The sequence below is a fragment of the Maylandia zebra genome, linkage group LG8 (genome assembly GCF_041146795.1).
Source record: "Maylandia zebra isolate NMK-2024a linkage group LG8, Mzebra_GT3a, whole genome shotgun sequence".
NCBI lineage: Eukaryota > Metazoa > Chordata > Actinopteri > Cichliformes > Cichlidae > Maylandia > Maylandia zebra.
In genome coordinates, this window is record NC_135174.1 from 15,345,107 (window position 1) to 15,363,725 (window position 18,619).

At 40.5% G+C, this 18,619-nt stretch overlaps 2 protein-coding genes across 2 annotated transcripts; one reads left to right on the forward strand and one right to left on the reverse strand.

The window, feature by feature from the left end:
- Positions 1-944: 944 nt before the first annotated feature.
- Positions 945-13,351, forward strand: LOC112435224 (sulfotransferase 1C1). Its single transcript, XM_076887476.1, has 8 exons — positions 945-1,272; positions 1,900-2,028; positions 3,268-3,365; positions 3,587-3,713; positions 6,963-7,057; positions 8,582-8,762; positions 9,823-11,920; positions 12,980-13,351. Exons 1-7 carry the CDS (start codon positions 1,086-1,088, stop codon positions 9,933-9,935), a joined length of 930 nt encoding a protein of 309 aa, XP_076743591.1. The 5' UTR covers positions 945-1,085; the 3' UTR covers positions 9,936-11,920; positions 12,980-13,351.
- LOC112435223 (sarcoplasmic/endoplasmic reticulum calcium ATPase 1) lies at positions 13,352-18,619 on the reverse strand. The gene is made up of 11 exons (XM_024803415.2): positions 18,612-18,619; positions 18,237-18,337; positions 17,854-18,077; positions 17,517-17,737; positions 17,226-17,428; positions 17,051-17,136; positions 16,839-16,972; positions 16,613-16,730; positions 16,385-16,502; positions 16,060-16,105; positions 13,352-14,014 (listed from the first exon to the last, which is right to left on the reverse strand). Exons 1-10 carry the CDS (start codon positions 18,617-18,619, stop codon positions 16,101-16,103), a joined length of 1,218 nt encoding a protein of 405 aa, XP_024659183.2. The 3' UTR covers positions 13,352-14,014; positions 16,060-16,100.

Here is an 18,619-nt window from a genome sequence, read left to right on the forward strand (position 1 = left end):
CTGACAATACTATAATATTGGCCATATTATATTTACATTACCACAGTGAGATGATTTTAGTCTCATGAACAACATTAGCTAATTGTTATTTACTAACTAATCTTGAAATAACTGTTCAGCACAGAAATGAAGCCCAACAATCATGTTTTACAGTCCTGTGGTCTCAGCCTCAGATACTCAACTAATCATAGTGATGTCATGACAATAATGAATGACCAACAAAACATTTTTTCTCCTTCATTTCTGTAACGTTTCTCGCAGTTAGTATCATGGTTGCTAGGCAACCTGAACAGCGCGACGAAGGCTAGACCGTCCCATTTCACAAGCCTCTCACTTCCGCACTCGTACTTATAGTACGCACCGTACGTAGTACGCGTAGTAAATTTCTCAACTTTCCCAGACAGTTTTTATAAAAACATTCTTGAACTCCACTGAGACAGCTCAACCTGTTTATAGTGAAAATATTGTTTCTATCGCTGGCAGGATATTAACTCTGAAAATCCTGGAATGTAAAGTCTAAACACTTTCATCTGGCTGAATAGATAACCTATGAAGTCCATATAAATCTCCAGCAGCGTGTCTACACAAGAACATTTTTCTTCTTGTAAGACAATACAATATGAAACGAGACCCCTGCCATGCACTCTTTTACTGGAATTAGGTCAACATTTTGTTTACTTTGAAGGATCAAAGTCCAAATGTGCTTTTGTAAAAATTGGCCACTAATTTTCTGATTGTGATTAAAAAGTGTGAATCAATCAACACAACTATGTTAAAAGACCAAGAAACGCAAGCGGTCAGAGTGTTTTACACAGAGTTACACATTTAACTGTGAAGTTTAAATCCATTTCATTTGTACTCTCCACATGTAAGTCCACCTCTCTGTGGGTTGCAGGATTTTTCGAGACCCTCCCTTTTTCCTTCCTCAGCTCACCGGCAAATCAGCAGTGAGTGTTTGACACAGACAGCTGAAGGCAGGACCTCGGGAGTTTGTTGAAGTTTTTTTTTTTTTCTTCAATTTAAAAAAGGCAGATTTTAGCTCTTTGTTCTTGATTTCCTTGAGGCAGCTTTTGGCAGTGTAAAAAATGTCAGAGGAGAAAGAAATGACTTATAGCGAGGCTATTCATAAGGCCAGCTCCTCCATCACACGCTTCCCTCTCATCCCAGTCAGAGGAGTGCCTCTCATGAACTACATCGCCAACAACTGGGACAGCATCTGGGCTTTTCGTCCCGATCCATCGGACCTCCTCATCGCCGCCTACCCCAAAGCAGGTACTCAGAAACAGTGTTAGACACAAAGTACTGATCTCAAGCAGCTTTATTTGCGTTCTTACATTTCTAACACTTTACACTTCCACTCACGGGTATGGAGAAAAATACTGTGCATTTTCCTTATCTGTTGCAAATTCAGATGTTACATGAAAATATGCAGGACTGCACTGCCAAAACAGCATAGAAAATGAAGCACACTTTCCCTTTTCTCTTTAATGCAGCACTTTAACTTGTGAGGAAATATTTTTCCATTGTGGTGTTAATGCTTTCTTCTTCCTCCATTACTTGATTGTTAAGTAGTTTTTCCACTAAGTCTACCAAAACATTGTGTGTGTGTAACTGCTTAAACAAGCAGGCAATAAAGGAAAACACCAGTAACTCTAGACTAATCCTGTAATTACACCTTCATGAAGTGTGAGAGTTATAATTTAAGCAAACAAACAACAAAGACAGGCTACTTTTCCTGCCCTTCAGTCTCTGGACTAATTTGTTAGACTGTGGAATCTGCTGTAATGTGGCACTACTAAGTAGCTGGTGTCAAAAAAGACGTTTGTTGGACTGTTGTTAATGTTTTTACTCAATGTGGTGAGATTTAGCAGTACACCGTTTGATGTCTCTGTCTCATAGGGACTACATGGACCCAGGAAATTGTTGACCTGCTCCTTCACAATGGAGATGCTGAGGCCTGCAAACGAGCCCCCACACCTGTCCGCAGTCCATTCCTAGAGCTCTTCTGCCCACCTCCCATCCCTTCAGGTGTGTGTTTTATCTATGTTTTTATTCTCTACTGTGACTCAGCAGGTTTAACATGTAGTTGTAGCATGTCAGAACTCACAAAAACAAGTCAAGGAGGAATGTTTCTGTAACGGATCATTTTTTTCCCACCCCAATCAGAGTCAATGAGTTCTCAACCCATAAGCATATCCCTCCAAAGAAAAGACTTGAACTGGAGTTCTGTAGGCGATCAACAAAAGTTACTGTAGTTGGGTCGTTTCAGTGAACGCAGCTGTGCTTTTCCAACACAGATTAGCCATATTTGTGTTTGACTAAACTTTAATACCAGCCAGTTGAATTTTTACAATGAAGCCAACTTTCAAGCATGTCACGGTGACCTAACAGGCAGGTTTATAACAATAAGTCACAGACAGCTAAAAAAGTAGCTGTAGTGTTTTGCTGCAGGGTTTTGGCACAACAGTCAGTGTTACTACTGTCTAAGGAAATCTTAAATGTACTGGGGTGCTAGACTTACCACTATATCCAAACCATTAGATACAAGAAAGAAAATAATGAACTTTACCCTCCCACCCTTTCTCTCCCCTGGACTGTTGACTCAAGAAAACATGCCTATGTTTCATCAGTCTCTAATCACTTCAGGTGTTCTTACCTTGATTATCCAGACTTGGTCCCCTACTGTGTTTGTTATTTTTGTCAGGTACATTTTTATATTGTATTTATTCATTTTCAGTCATCTGGGAAAAAGTAAAAACAGGACTTAAATATACTTCTTCTAATTCAGGTTGGTTATTCAAAGAACAGATACCTGGAAGGCTCCATGTTAATGCAAACGGTTGTATAACAAAACACTGAGCTAAATGACATTACATCAAAATAGCTGGATGATATCATTCTCTTGTAGTAGGCTACTACAAATGATCTTGCAAATACCTCAGAATAAGGTGAAATCCTATTAGTTCACAATATGCTGAGTCATTCGGTCATTTTAGTAGAAATCACGACAACAGTTGCTCTGGTTTGGTGCTAAGTAAAATTGAATTGAATTAAATTAATACTGCTGTCACATTTTTTGGGAAATTTGCCTTAAGTTAAATGGCCGTGTCAACTTTTTCTCCTGTTTAATGTTATTTTAACCATGTTAAAAAAAAAGTAAATTCAACAATGCTAATAAGCAGTTTCCATTGGTTGGAATATATGAGAAATCATGGAATACACATGTTAAGTTTTTCCTGTGTCCAATTCCCTGGATTTATGTCTCAGGTCTTGATCTTCTGGAAAAAATGGATCCCCCGAGAGTTATCAAGACGCATCTTCCTTTTCAGCTGGTGCCTCCTGGATTCTGGGAAAACAAATGCAAAGTGAGACTTCTTGTCCATTAGACTTCAGTGAGAGTAGAAATTCCTCATTTTATTGCTTCTTACTAGACAGAAAACTCATGCAGCTTGAAGGTAAAAGGTTCATGATACGGCACATAAATGAGGTGGGAGGTTACGAATGCCATGCTAGACACAATCTCATCAAATAACATGTTCTCTGTACTGTGAATATCTTTTTGTGTTCCTCCTGATTATGTGGGAAGTCGATCTACGTGGCACGCAATGCCAAAGACAACCTGGTGAGCTACTACTACTTTGATCTTATGAATCAGAGCCAGCCTGAGCCAGGGCCCTTTGGTGGCTACATCCACAAGTTTATGCAAGGAGAGCGTAAGTATATTTCCCTCTGTGTCCTCATACCTATTCTAAGCCATCAATAGCCCTATATGTTTACCCACCAAAGCAGTGTCTTTGGTTGCCTGGAGGCTTTTGTGAACAAAATATGTGATGGTGGATGGAAACTATGACAACTTGTGTAACTGCCTTTTATGCTTGAGTGGTCATGATAAGATTAGTTGCACCCTGAGTGGCTGTAGCGCGCATATCTTGGGAGGATCTGGATGAAAATGTAACCTTTTTTTAAAAATATATAAATAAATGGAATATTTCTTCATCATGACAGCCATAAAAAAGCTGCTTCTTTACTGCTATTTCTTTTGTGCTTTTTTTCCCACCATATGTGCCTTGTTAGGAACATAGTTTGCTTTGTAAGTAAGTATGAAACCAATCACACAACTTTATTAAATTTCAATGCATTCATTCCAGAATGGGAAAAAAAATGATTTCCTTAGAAAAAGACTTAAATGGTTGCTGTAGGGTCATTAAATGATAACTTTTTGAAATGTCTTTATATTAACAATTGGATATATGTTAACTACCTATAAATGAAGTCACTGGGTTGGGTAATGCAAAGTGAATTATTACCTGACTCCTCTCAGCTTGTTGAGAGGAGAGTGTTTAGTTGTGATAGAAATCAAAATCTTGGTGACATATAACCAGTTTGGCTGCTTTGCTGCTGATTTGACTGGAACATATTAAAGCATCTGTGCCAGTTTGGTGAAGATTAGGGAACAAAAAGGTGGCCTTTCATAAAACACAATATGGTGGAAATGTACATAATAGGTTTCGTTGGGCTTGATTTATTTAACAAATTTAATGGTCCGTCAGTTAATCAGATTCAAAGATAGATCCTTTGTTTGCAGGAAATTACATTGCCATTTACATGCCATAAACACTGACATAAACAATATTAATTCCTAATAAAGTTAATAATTTATGAATAAATAAAACACCCAGTAACTAACATGAAAATATGCAAACATTTTGGAAAACTCATATTATTAGTACTGTGCATTAAATGGGCTTACAGCAGCTGATATGAAGGACCTCCCGAGGAGCTCAGACTGCACTTTGGTTCAGTCAGTCTTTGACTGATTTGCTACTTTTGATAACCTCCAGGGATTGGAGTGGGTGTGCAGGTTCATCAGGTAAAATCAGATCTAAAATCTGGCAAAGTTCAAACATTACATGCATAAACTCATATTCCACCTTGGCTCACTGGTTGCGCTCGACTGCTCAAGGCACAAACATGAAACTTGTTCATAAGAATCAGAGGCTTGTCAGTTTGCCAGGAACTGAAAACATGTACCGTTCATGCAGATGTGTACTGATGTGTAAACTTTTGACCCAACCCTTATTTCTTTATGCTTTGCTTTCAAGGAGCCCTTTAACTTTAAGTGGTCTTGAGCAATAGTTCTTCAGGTTTTCTGAAGGTCAGAGAACCAAACAAAAGGAAGCCAACATCTTTAAATGTCCTTCAAAAAGCAAGAGAAGTATCTTTGAAAACTACTGAAAGAAATTAAGCTGCCTGTATTGTAGAATAGAATAGAATAGAATACTTTTATTTGTCAATTTCTTCAAATGTACTTGCCATACAAAGGAATTGAAATTACGTTTCACACTGTCCCATGCGTAGGCATTGACAACAATAAGGTGCAGATGCACAACAAAAACAAAAACAGCCCTAACAATAAGGTAATAAATAGTAATATAATAATATAAATAGTGCTAAAAGAATACTAAAAATATATATATAGCAGCAGGTGTGTGCAATTGCAATACAAATCAGGAATGTTTTCAGTTCTTGGTTCAGAGAGTGTTTCCTTGTTGGAGAGTGTGCGTGGGTGGGGGGGGGTAGAGTCCAATCTGTCTACTATACTTCTGCCAATCTGGTGATTCTGCTGGCTGGGAGCCGGGAGGGAAGAGAGTTCAGCAGTCTCACAGCCTGGTGGATGAAGCTGTTGGTGAGCCTGGTAGTGCGGGAGCGGAGACTTCTGTATCTCTTTCCAGAGGGCAGGAGGCTGAACAGACAGTGCGCGGGGTGGGTTGCATCGTTGACAATTGTGATGGCTTTGCGGGTGAGGCGAGTGGTGTAAATGTCTTGCAGGGAGGGGAGTGGTACACCAACTATCCTCTCAGCTGTTCTCACAATGCGTTGTAGAGCTTTTCTGTTATAGTCAGTGCAGCTACCGCCCCACACAGTGATGCAGCTGGAGAGGATACTTTCAATAGTTCCTCTGTGGAATGTAGTCAGGATGGGTGGTGGAGCACTTGCCCGCTTGAGTTTGCGCAGGAAGTAGAGGCGCTGTTGTGCTTTCTTGGCCAGTGATGCTGTGTTGGTGGTCCAAGAGAGGTCCTCACTGATGTGCACCCCCAGGAACTTGGTGCTGCTCACCCTCTCCACCGCAGCGCCGTCGATGGTCAATGGGGGGTGACAGGTGTGGCCTCTCTGGAAGTTGACAATAATCTCCTTGGTCTTACTGACATTTAGCAGGAGGTTGTTGTCTCTGCACCACGTGGTCAGGAGCTCAACCTCTTTCCTGTAGTGGGTCTCATCGCCCTTGGTGATGAGCCCCACCAGCGTTGTGTCGTCCGCAAACTTCACAAGGTGGTTGGAGCTGTAGGTTGGTGTGCAGTCATGTGTCAACAGGGTGAAGAGCAGAGGACTGAGCACACAGCCTTGTGGAGCCCCCGTGCTCAGGGTGATGCTGTTTGAGACCTTGTTGCCCACTCGCACCGCTTGAGGCCTCTGGCTGAGGAAATCCAGCAGCCAGTTGCAGAGGGAGGTGCTGAGGCCCAGTCTGTCCAGTTTACAGATGAGTTGTTGTGGTATTATGGTGTTGAATGCTGAGCTAGAATAAAGGTGGTCATACCAAATATTGATATTAAAGCTAGTCAGAATGACACATCTGTCAATAAGTCACTGTACGTACTTTTAATTTTCCTAGTATAAAATAAAGAAATGATGAATTATGTAATCATAATTCATCACTTTGCAATAATTCATCAGCTCTGCAGTTACACAGCTGTAAAGTCATTAAAGGTGGTCAAGTTTATCAGTCTCTTATCAGCCGACAGTTACTAAAATACCTACTGTCATAAATGTTGATGTTAAGCTGTTAATGAGGCTTTACGATAGCCGTAAATATAAACATACACTCAGCATAAACCTGGACTGGAGTAGGAGAAATGTTTTCATCAAAGCTGCTTGAATGAATGGCCTTTGCTCTGCTTCTACAGTGTCATGGGGCTCCTGGTATGATCATGTGAAAGGTTACTGGCTGGAGCGAGAAAAGAGGAATATTCTGTACCTCTTCTACGAGGACATGAAAGAGGTGAGGAGAACACGTGGATTATAACCAAAGCATGTTGCGCAACCTTCTTCAAAGCAAACGTAATAAACGCAGCGCATTCCTTTGATCTCATATGTAAAGCTGAGATTGAATGATTAGGAAGCCTTGTTATAGACGCAGATTTAGACCAGCTTCATGTATAAAGGAAAAAAAAAGAAAAGTAATGCCAACTGTCTGACATACAGCTGAAAAGAAAGAGCAGATTTTTTTGTAAACAATGTGACTACTGGCAAATCTCCTATTTCTGAAGATTTAAAAACAAATGTACCATACTCTTAAAAGACATTCAATATAAATTAAAAAAATACTTTGAGATATTGTTCAAAGAACTGTATATATGTATTAGTTGCACGACAGAGAAAGTTGGACTGCACAGTCCTGTGGAAAACACCCAGTGATTCAGTTGCTTGTAGAAGCACCTTTAGCATCAATAACCTGAAGTGAAGGTTTTCTGTATGACCTTATCGGTCTCTCACATCGTTATGGAAGACTTTTGGACCCTTCTTACAGCGTTGCTTTAGTTCATTGATGTTTGCAGACCTTTATTTAAACCCAGGTTTCAGTTAGTTTGAGGTGTGGACTTTGATCGGGCCATTGCTTACCTTTATTCTTTTCTTTCCCAGCCCTTTTGTGGTAGATTTGCTGCTGTGCTTGTGGCCATTGTCCTTTTGCATGATCTAATTTCAGTGAAACTTTACCTATTGGACAGATGGCTTCACATTTAACTGTAGATTACTTAACAGTTGGTATGAGGTGTTTTCTGGTGGTGGTCAGAGGGCCCGGTGGCGCCAGTGTCCGGCAGTGTCCGGCAGCCTCGCCTCTGTCAGTGCGCCCCAGGGTGGCTGTGGCTACAATGTAGCTTGCCATCACCAGTGTGTGAATGTGTGCGTGAATGGGTGGATGACTGGATATGTAAAGCGCTTTGGGGTCCTTAGGGACTAGTAAGGCGCTATATAAATGCAGGCCATTTACCATTTTCTGTTGATATGCTGTATTTGCAAACCTTTTATAGAGGTGCTCACACTTCCTGAAGATCAGTTAATCAAGCGCATTTAATTAGCTTGCTTCTACCAACTGAAGCAGTAAAGGTGTACTTAGTTTTTCACAGGACTGCACAGAATCCCGTGATAAACATCCTTTTTCACATGACCAGTCAATTCATAAATATCAGCATACTTTATATTGTAAGCTAAATACCCTGAAGTGTTAGAGAGAGAAACCCAACAGGGCAATGATCTGCTGTGAGCAGTTGTCCACAGTGAGGAGGAAGAACTCCCATTTAACAGCTTCTCCCAATTTGATTTCCGTTATGTAATCTCTCCTCACCGGTTTGCAGTGTTTTGTTTATCACTTCTTATGATTTTACTTTTTCCGTTACCTTCAGGTATTTGCTGTTTTCAGTCGTAATGTGGTGACACCCCCTCTTGTTTTATCTGTTTGAACATCTGTAATGAATTTTAAAAATTAATAATCTCCGCACATACTCTGTCACATTTATTTTCCCAGAATCCTCGGCGTGAAGTGGAGCGCATCATGAAGTACCTGGACTTGTCGGTCTCCGATGAGGTCGTCAGCCAAATCGTGGAGCTCACCTCCTTTAAAAACATGAAGGAGAACCCGATGGCCAACTACTCCTGCGTTCCATCTCTGGTGTTTGACAAGTCCATCTCTCCTTTCATGAGAAAAGGTGCACTATTAAATTAAAGATATGCAGGAAAGTCAATCTCAGTCGCCAGTGAGTGCCTTACGTAGGGCAGTTAAAATGTCATGAACACCTATATTTGTCTCAGACACACAAATATCTTCATGTAATAATGTCACAAGGTTAAATCAACTTGTGAACAGTCTGAGCTCCTCAAAGGCAGCAATTACTGCTCTGCTACCTGTCCTTCAGTGCAGGGGCACCCCCTAGAGGTCCCTGGATTTTGAGCTCTCGCTTCTATTTTATTTATACATTACAACAACTTAACACTCAAATGAATAAGTCTGTTGGCAGATATTAACTAGAGTCGATTTAAAGTTTTGGAGGATTTTTAGTTCAAACAAGGCATCGTTAGCCTGGGCTTCTGCAACAATTATATGGTCAGTTTTTCCCCCTCACTTTTAACAAACCAGTCATTAAGTATTTAATCAGCACAATATAATTACATCTATAAACAAAGATACAGTTTTGGGAGTTTTACCTCTGTACACATCACAGTGGATCTTAACTCAAACAGTCAAGATGTAACTGAAATGCAGACGTCCAGGTTTTTAAAAAAGTATGGGGCTAAACATTACAGCTAGTCATACAGATAACCTCACATTTTCACAGGCTTAAAATGAGTTTAACAAACGTACATGATTTTAAATAAAAGGATTGTTTGATAAGTTCTGAAATTTCATGGCCTCAAGAAACTGCTTGTCAATCAATCATCTAATGACTACATATAAAAATGGCTGAAAAACATCCGGAGCAGTTCAAGCTGGAATTCTGCACTTTGCAGTTTTTGATTTAAAATCCACAGTGATACAAAATGTGAACAGTGTTTACACGCATGTTGTATGTTACATGTTATAATTTAATAAATGTATTTAGCGGTAAATGAGACACTGTGTGGGCATTACATATGACTGTTTTGGAAAACATTTTTTAAGCACCAGTCAGTTATTCATTTGTGCAAAAAAACAAAAAAAACAAAAACATTGATAGAGGCTTTAGCATAAATTTTCCAACTTAACAAAATTGTCTTCCTTTTCATATGCAGGTGAAGTGGGTGACTGGAAAAACCATTTCACAGCTGAGCAATCAAAGCTGTTTGATGAAGACTATGAAAAGCAGATGAAGGACGTCGACATACCGTTCAGGACCCTCATCTAATGGATCCGGGGGTTTCTGGAATTCGCCGTGCAAACCAAAGACTGATGACTGTCGCTGAGCCACGCTTAAACAGCAGAAGCGAAAAAAAAAAAAAAACCCATCATGGGCTAAAAAAACCAAAATAGTTGCTATAAAATTAAAATGGTTTGACTCACATTTAATATGTATGGATGTTGAACACTGTAATCACTCATCCTCGTGGCATTTCCAGAGGAGGTCATCTAAATTTACTCTCAATAAAAACATGCGCCACAATAAATTCACAAGTTTTTAATCATCACTTTATTGCAGCTTATCAAGTAAACAATATATAAGACCAAAAGTGTTGTGACTGAGTAGACATGCCCATTTTATGTCATTTTATGTAATTTCAGTGAAACTTTACCTATTGGACAGATGGCTTCACATTTAACTGTAGATTACTTAACAGTTGGTATGAGGTGTTTTCTGGTGGTGGTCAGAGGGCCCGGTGGCGCCAGTGTCCGGCAGCCTCGCCTCTGTCAGTGCGCCCCAGGGTGGCTGTGGCTACAATGTAGCTTGCCATCACCAGTGTGTGAATGTGTGCGTGAATGGGTGGATGACTGGATATGTAAAGCGCTTTGGGGTCCTTAGGGACTAGTAAGGCGCTATATAAATGCAGGCCATTTACCATTTTCTGTTGATATGCTGTATTTGCAAACCTTTTATAGAGGTGCTCACACTTCCTGAAGATCAGTTAATCAAGCGCATTTAATTAGCTTGCTTCTACCAACTGAAGCAGTAAAGGTGTACTTAGTTTTTCACAGGACTGCACAGAATCCCGTGATAAACATCCTTTTTCACATGACCAGTCAATTCATAAATATCAGCATACTTTATATTGTAAGCTAAATACCCTGAAGTGTTAGAGAGAGAAACCCAACAGGGCAATGATCTGCTGTGAGCAGTTGTGTCAGGTTTCGTAGATCGGACTCACGCGCAGACCACTAGTGTCTTCAAAAGGTGCATTTATTTACAGTGTTTCCTACAGTGGAATTCATATATACACATAATAGTGTCAAAGGAAAAAGGGGCCGGGGTTCCAGGGTCCAGGAGTGAAAGAGGCAGGAGTCCAGGAAGGGAAAGTTTCCATTCAGTCCTAGCACATCTCCTCTCCTTTATCTCTCTTGCTCCCGTTCAGTCGCCAGGCACAGGGGAAGAACAAGTCTAGAGGCAATCTATGCACAGGCAGAAAAAAAACCATTAGTCTCCTGGTTCAGACATGCTCATAAACTGACTTTACAAAATACAGGACGACTGACGCTGATGACTCAACGATCCAGCGACGAGTAGAGCAGACTCGCCCTCTTAAGAAGGGTTCCAATCTTTCATGATCAGCGACAGATGTGCTGATCACCTCCAGGTGCGTAGGCCAGGGGCAGGAGCCCATACTGAGCTCCGCCCCGGCAGGAGAAAGAGAGAATGGAAGAGGGCGAGAGAGAAAGGGAGAGCAGAGGTGAGAGAGAAAGGTAAACAAAAACAAAACACCTGACGGCTGTCAGCTGACGAGGAGCGGAGACCATGACAAGTTGTCCACAGTGAGGAGGAAGAACTCCCATTTAACAGCTTCTCCCAATTTGATTTCCGTTATGTAATCTCTCCTCACCGGTTTGCAGTGTTTTGTTTATCACTTCTTATGATTTTACTTTTTCCGTTACCTTCAGGTATTTGCTGTTTTCAGTCGTAATGTGGTGACACCCCCTCTTGTTTTATCTGTTTGAACATCTGTAATGAATTTTAAAAATTAATAGTCTCCGCACATACTCTGTCACATTTATTTTCCCAGAATCCTCGGCGTGAAGTGGAGCGCATCATGAAGTACCTGGACTTGTCGGTCTCCGATGAGGTCGTCAGCCAAATCGTGGAGCTCACCTCCTTTAAAAACATGAAGGAGAACCCGATGGCCAACTACTCCTGCGTTCCATCTCTGGTGTTTGACAAGTCCATCTCTCCTTTCATGAGAAAAGGTGCACTATTAAATTAAAGATATGCAGGAAAGTCAATCTCAGTCGCCAGTGAGTGCCTTACGTAGGGCAGTTAAAATGTCATGAACACCTATATTTGTCTCAGACACACAAATATCTTCATGTAATAATGTCACAAGGTTAAATCAACTTGTGAACAGTCTGAGCTCCTCAAAGGCAGCAATTACTGCTCTGCTACCTGTCCTTCAGTGCAGGGGCACCCCCTAGAGGTCCCTGGATTTTGAGCTCTCGCTTCTATTTTATTTATACATTACAACAACTTAACACTCAAATGAATAAGTCTGTTGGCAGATATTAACTAGAGTCGATTTAAAGTTTTGGAGGATTTTTAGTTCAAACAAGGCATCGTTAGCCTGGGCTTCTGCAACAATTATATGGTCAGTTTTTCCCCCTCACTTTTAACAAACCAGTCATTAAGTATTTAATCAGCACAATATAATTACATCTATAAACAAAGATACAGTTTTGGGAGTTTTACCTCTGTACACATCACAGTGGATCTTAACTCAAACAGTCAAGATGTAACTGAAATGCAGACGTCCAGGTTTTTAAAAAAGTATGGGGCTAAACATTACAGCTAGTCATACAGATAACCTCACATTTTCACAGGCTTAAAATGAGTTTAACAAACGTACATGATTTTAAATAAAAGGATTGTTTGATAAGTTCTGAAATTTCATGGCCTCAAGAAACTGCTTGTCAATCAATCATCTAATGACTACATATAAAAATGGCTGAAAAACATCCGGAGCAGTTCAAGCTGGAATTCTGCACTTTGCAGTTTTTGATTTAAAATCCACAGTGATACAAAATGTGAACAGTGTTTACACGCATGTTGTATGTTACATGTTATAATTTAATAAATGTATTAGCGGTAAATGAGACACTGTGTGGGCATTACATATGACTGTTTTGGAAAACATTTTTTAAGCACCAGTCAGTTATTCATTTGTGCAAAAAAACAAAAAAAACAAAAACATTGATAGAGGCTTTAGCATAAATTTTCCAACTTAACAAAATTGTCTTCCTTTTCATATGCAGGTGAAGTGGGTGACTGGAAAAACCATTTCACAGCTGAGCAATCAAAGCTGTTTGATGAAGACTATGAAAAGCAGATGAAGGACGTCGACATACCGTTCAGGACCCTCATCTAATGGATCCGGGGGTTTCTGGAATTCGCCGTGCAAACCAAAGACTGATGACTGTCGCTGAGCCACGCTTAAACAGCAGAAGCGAAAAACAAAAAAAAACCCATCATGGGCTAAAAAAACCAAAATAGTTGCTATAAAATTAAAATGGTTTGACTCACATTTAATATGTATGGATGTTGAACACTGTAATCACTCATCCTCGTGGCATTTCCAGAGGAGGTCATCTAAATTTACTCTCAATAAAAACATGCTCCACAATAAATTCACAAGTTTTTAATCATCACTTTATTGCAGCTTATCAAGTAAACAATATATAAGACCAAAAGTGTTGTGACTGAGTAGACATGCCCATTTTATGTCACGAGACCTCCAACTGAGTCCGCTGACCGCATGGTCATAGAGAGCGCTGGCGGCTGAAAGCAAGTGGTTTTTCTGCCCATATGAAGTCATTTTAAACAACCCTACACCACACTGTACAGAGCCCAGCTAAAGCAGGGAGGCTGCACAAGACACGAGCAACGAAGACTAGAATCAAAGTAATGAGCTGGAAAGTCAGTCATATGAAAATGGACAGAGGACGCAAAAACACAACAGCTGAGAATATCCAAGGTTAACAAAAAAAATAATCACCTTTAATACATACTTTACTTCTTAGAATAAAATCATAAATATTACTGCTTTATCTGGTTAATCAGGATACTTCCCCTCATTTTAATTCAATCTCCTTCCTTATACAGAGACTATTTTTATTGCAGATTTTAAACAAATTTTATTGTTTGTTTTTTTTCCATAAGGTTTTCTTTTTTCAGTCTTTTTCTTCTTTATGGCTCCCCTCTCTGGCTGTGATCTTTCTCTCTCCTCCGCTTCTTTCTCTTCAGCCCTGAAGATCCTCTTCTTCTACATCTCTATTTAACTTCTGTACCTGCTGCAGAGACCAGAGACACGTGATTTGGTAAACAAAGGAAAACTACGTGATTTCTCGTGTGATAAGAAGAATGACACTTTGATAGCGTCTCTCAAACTTAAAGTGACAGGGCTTCACAAAATTCAGTTTGTGTACAGCTCAATATGGCATGCAGAGGATCAAAGGACTTCACAAGCATAAAAACATATTAAAACTACAAAATACAAGCAATGCATCAGAAATACATACATATAAACAGACACCTGCGCACGCGCACACACACACACAGACACACAAATACACAGTGCTTAAAAATTTATAAGACCACCAAGGTAAGGGTGGTCAGCTGCCCTAAATTAACAGTTTTGTTAGTTTACTAAAATATTTTTTAATATTTCTGGTCTGGTTAATCAGCCTTTATACACAAGCCCTTTAATCAAAATGATATTTTTGATGCTAAAAAAGAAATATTGTCATTCGTGTATTTATAAATTTACTGTTTTACAAAATAATAAAGCACATTATTACTTCAAATGCCAGTTACTTACTGAGGACTTTACTTACTTTTTTGCCAGTACAGTTATTTTTTTACATTGCTGAACAGAAAATTAGCTTCAGTGTTTAATAATAATGGATTGGATTTATATAACGCTTTTCAAGGGACCCAAAGCGCTTTACAATGCCACTATTCATTCACTCTCACATTCACACACTGGTGGAGGCAGCTACGGTTGTAGCCACAGCTGCCCTGGGACAGGCTGACAGAAGCGAGGCTGCCATATCGCGCCATCGGCCCCTCTGGCCAACACCGGTAGGGTAAAGTGTCTTGCCCAAGGACACAACAACCAGGACAGAGAGCCCAGGGATCGAACTGGCGATCTTCCGGTTACAGAAGCGCTTCCCAATCCCCTGAACCACAGTTACCCTCACTTAGCTTTTGACTTCTCAGTCAGGTCTGGTGTGTTGGCTCAAATTAGAACATGAACTTGGTTAAACCCCCCAAAGAAATGTAAAAACTTTACAGATTTGTAAAATAGTTGTGTTTTCTTAAATTTCTTAAGCACTTTATCCGTAAGCAATACATAAAATTAAATTCTGCACAAAATCCTGTTGAATATAAACAGAAATATGAAAACAAACAAACTTTGACACGACAGAAGTAGGAGGCCAACATGATACTGACAAAGACAAAATGCACATGCTCTTTATTTACCAGACCACTAAATGTGGCTGAGCTCACTCGTAGGCTGTATAGCGATCTATTATTTAGTGGAAACATTAGCTAAATGTCTCATTAAAAAGGTGTATTTTAAGAACTGCTTGAAATTATTGTTAGACTTCATATTTGAAGGTAGGTTCCAGAGTTTGAGGGTTTAAACATAAAAAAAGCTACATCCCCGATTTGTCTTCATAAGGAGAACAAAGAACAGTTTCACAGTATGACTTTCTTTCAGAAATATAAGCTAGTTTAAGAAGTTTAAGACAATTTAAGCCTTTATTTACAAGGGAGAGCATTTTAAATGTGGGGCTTACTTTATGAAAAAGTCACTGTTATTATTTATAAGCTTCATATAAACATGTAATAAATTATTTTGGAGTTTATTGCAGCTCTAGAGGAAAAAACTACACATAATGCTAACAGTAAAAGAGATTAAGAGTAAAATCTGTTGACAAAGGGAACAATTAATACTCACACAGACCTTTTATCTGCTTACAGCTATATCATAAAGTGCTAAGAAAAAACATTTGTTTAATGTTTATATAATGATTATAAAAGGTAACCTTGGTGAGATACAAAGTGATCTACTCACCTGCTCACGGTGATCTCACGAAGAAAAAAACAAAAACCAATAAACAGAAACCTCAGATCAACACACTCGAGGGTCTCCCCATACAGAAGTCATGATACCCAATGTTTTTCAATTTGATTTTCAATGAATGAGTAGTGAGGAGACCCCGGAGGTCACAGTGATAACAGCTTGAACACATTGAAATAGCAACAAATACACAAACAGACAAACAGTCTCTACACAGCGCTACACACTGCAGTGTGAGCCTTGGAATACCTTGGTTTAGTTACAGGTTAATGGTGATGGGTTGGCTGAATTTAAGCTGGAAATGGACAAAAACAAACGGGTTACGTGAGTTAATGATGAATGGAGAGAAGTGAAAACAGGCAGATTAAAAACACAGAATCAAACCTGATTGAATTAAAATGAAATTAGATAAAGGCTAGGTTAATTTTAATAAGTTAAAATATTAATAAATAGTCTGAAAAGATGATGGTAGTAATGCATGAATGATTAAGTAAAACTATTATCTGTTATCTTAGGAACTGGGACAGATCTCTGTTTATTTTTGTTCTTGTGGATTTATAAAAGTGCTGCTTACCTTCAACGTAGTTGCGGGCGAAGAACTTCAGCACCTCATCAATGGCAATGACGGGGAAGGAAAGTTTCAGGACCACCAGCCACTGCTCCACTGACAGATGGGTCAACTTGAAGATCATCTTGAGAGGAAAAGAATGGAAGTCAGATGAAGCTGAACCCCACGGAGGAAATCCACATAAACTAGAGCTTCTAAAACAAAAAAGATTTTCAAACTGAACTTCTGACTCACAGGGAGAGGATCAACATAGATGATCATGAAGTGCAGGGACATGGACAGGGTCATGGCAGAGAGCAGCCAGAAGTTGCTCCATGGGGGCATGCGCACCAGAGACTGATTCTCAGACAAGCTTGAAGAGGAAGAAGAAGAAGAGATGTGAGAGCAGAATATATCTGTTGCATGAAGAAACCTCTTTTTTTACAAGCTACATCCTCCTCTATCACATTCAAAGAAGTACCTGTTAAGAGCATTGCACATCTCAATGGTGACCAGTACAGACAGGGCCATGGTCATGGGAGGAGCAGCCTCAAAGATTTCACATTCCAGGCCTTCAAAGTCCTCGTTCTCATCGTGGCACTGCATGAAGTGTGACTGCACGGATAGGAAGATCAGTAAATGTCTACATCTGTGTTTAGTGGAAAGCAACAGGAAACAGAGAAAAACACTCACCAGCTGATAGTAGGTGACCCCGGGGCCAGTGGGGTCATAGATGAACCACCAGGCAGCGCCAGCAACAGTGGCAGCACCGACATATCCTGTTAGTGTAGGTGGATCGTGTCAGTGTAGACAACTGTTGTACCTACTTTCAATCAAAATCCATCCAAACTCACACAGTTCCACTTACCACCAATAGCCATGTATCTGAAGAACAGCCAGCCAGAGATCAGAGGCTCCTTGGGGGAGCGTGGGGGTTTGCCCATGATGTCCAGATCAGGTGGGTTGAAGCCCAGAGCAGTGGCGGGCAGACCATCAGTCACCAAGTTGACCCAGAGCAGCTGGACGGGGATCAGAGCTTCGGGCAGACCCAGAGCAGCGGTAAGGAAGATACTGAGGGAGGGTAATGGGCTGAAGTTAAGCCAGAGACAAAAAGAAAGATGTGTAGCTGTACAGAGTGTGTGTCAAACAGGTCACTCACCAGACGACCTCACCGACGTTGGAGGAGATGAGGTAGCGGATGAACTGCTTCATGTTGTTGTAGATAGCTCTGCCCTCCTCAACAGCAGCCACAATGGAAGAGAAGTTGTCGTCAGCCAGGACCATCTCAGAGGCAGACTTGGCAACGGCAGTGCCAGAGCCCATGGCGATGCCGATCTCGGCCTTCTTCAGGGCAGGGGCATCGTTCACACCATCACCAGTCTGCAGTTGGAGGAGATGAAGTATGCATTAGACAAACCAACCACCAGACAACACTTTAACACAACCTCTGTGTCGGTAACAGGTTTAGTTTGCATCCTGCACTGCTGGGCTCTTACCATGGCAGTGATGTCATCAAAACCCTGGAGGAACTCAACGATCTTGGACTTGTGGGACGGCTCCACACGGGCAAAGCAGCAAGCCCTGCGCACAGCCTCAGACTGCTCGTGGAGAGGCAGATCATCAAACTCACGTCCGGTGTAGGCCCTGCCGGAGACATCCTCGTCCTCGCCGAAGATGCCAATGCGACGGCAGATAGCGATAGCAGTTCCCTTGTTGTCACCTGACACATGGAGAAGGAGAAAATGAGTGGAAACCTTGTAAAAAGGACAGTTTCCGGAGAATAAAAACAACTTTGTATGATTGTGTATTAGCAGAACAGAAAGATCCGATTTTCTGATTATAAGAATGGTATAATAAAAAAGCTCTCCATGACACTAACCAGTGATCATAATGACACGGATTCCAGCAGCTCTGCACAGCTCAATTGAGCCAGTGACCTCCTTACGAGGGGGGATCCAGCTCTTATCAGTATGTTTCTGCCTAAAGACAAATTTATGTGCACACTAGAGGCGGACAAAGACCGTTGTACTGTGTCCAACGGAGGATTCAGATCCACCTCAGGCATAACTGGTTGTGGTAAAGCAGAAAAGCTAGTTGTATTCAAGTCAGGAACGGTACTATTAATGAAGATATGACAGTGTGCCATCAATTTACGGTTAAAAAACATTTCTTTGCTGAATTTATGAAAAATGCCAATGATGACAGTTTGACAGGGATAGAACAAAATATTTCCTTATTCCTCCAGAGCCCGGACCTCGACAT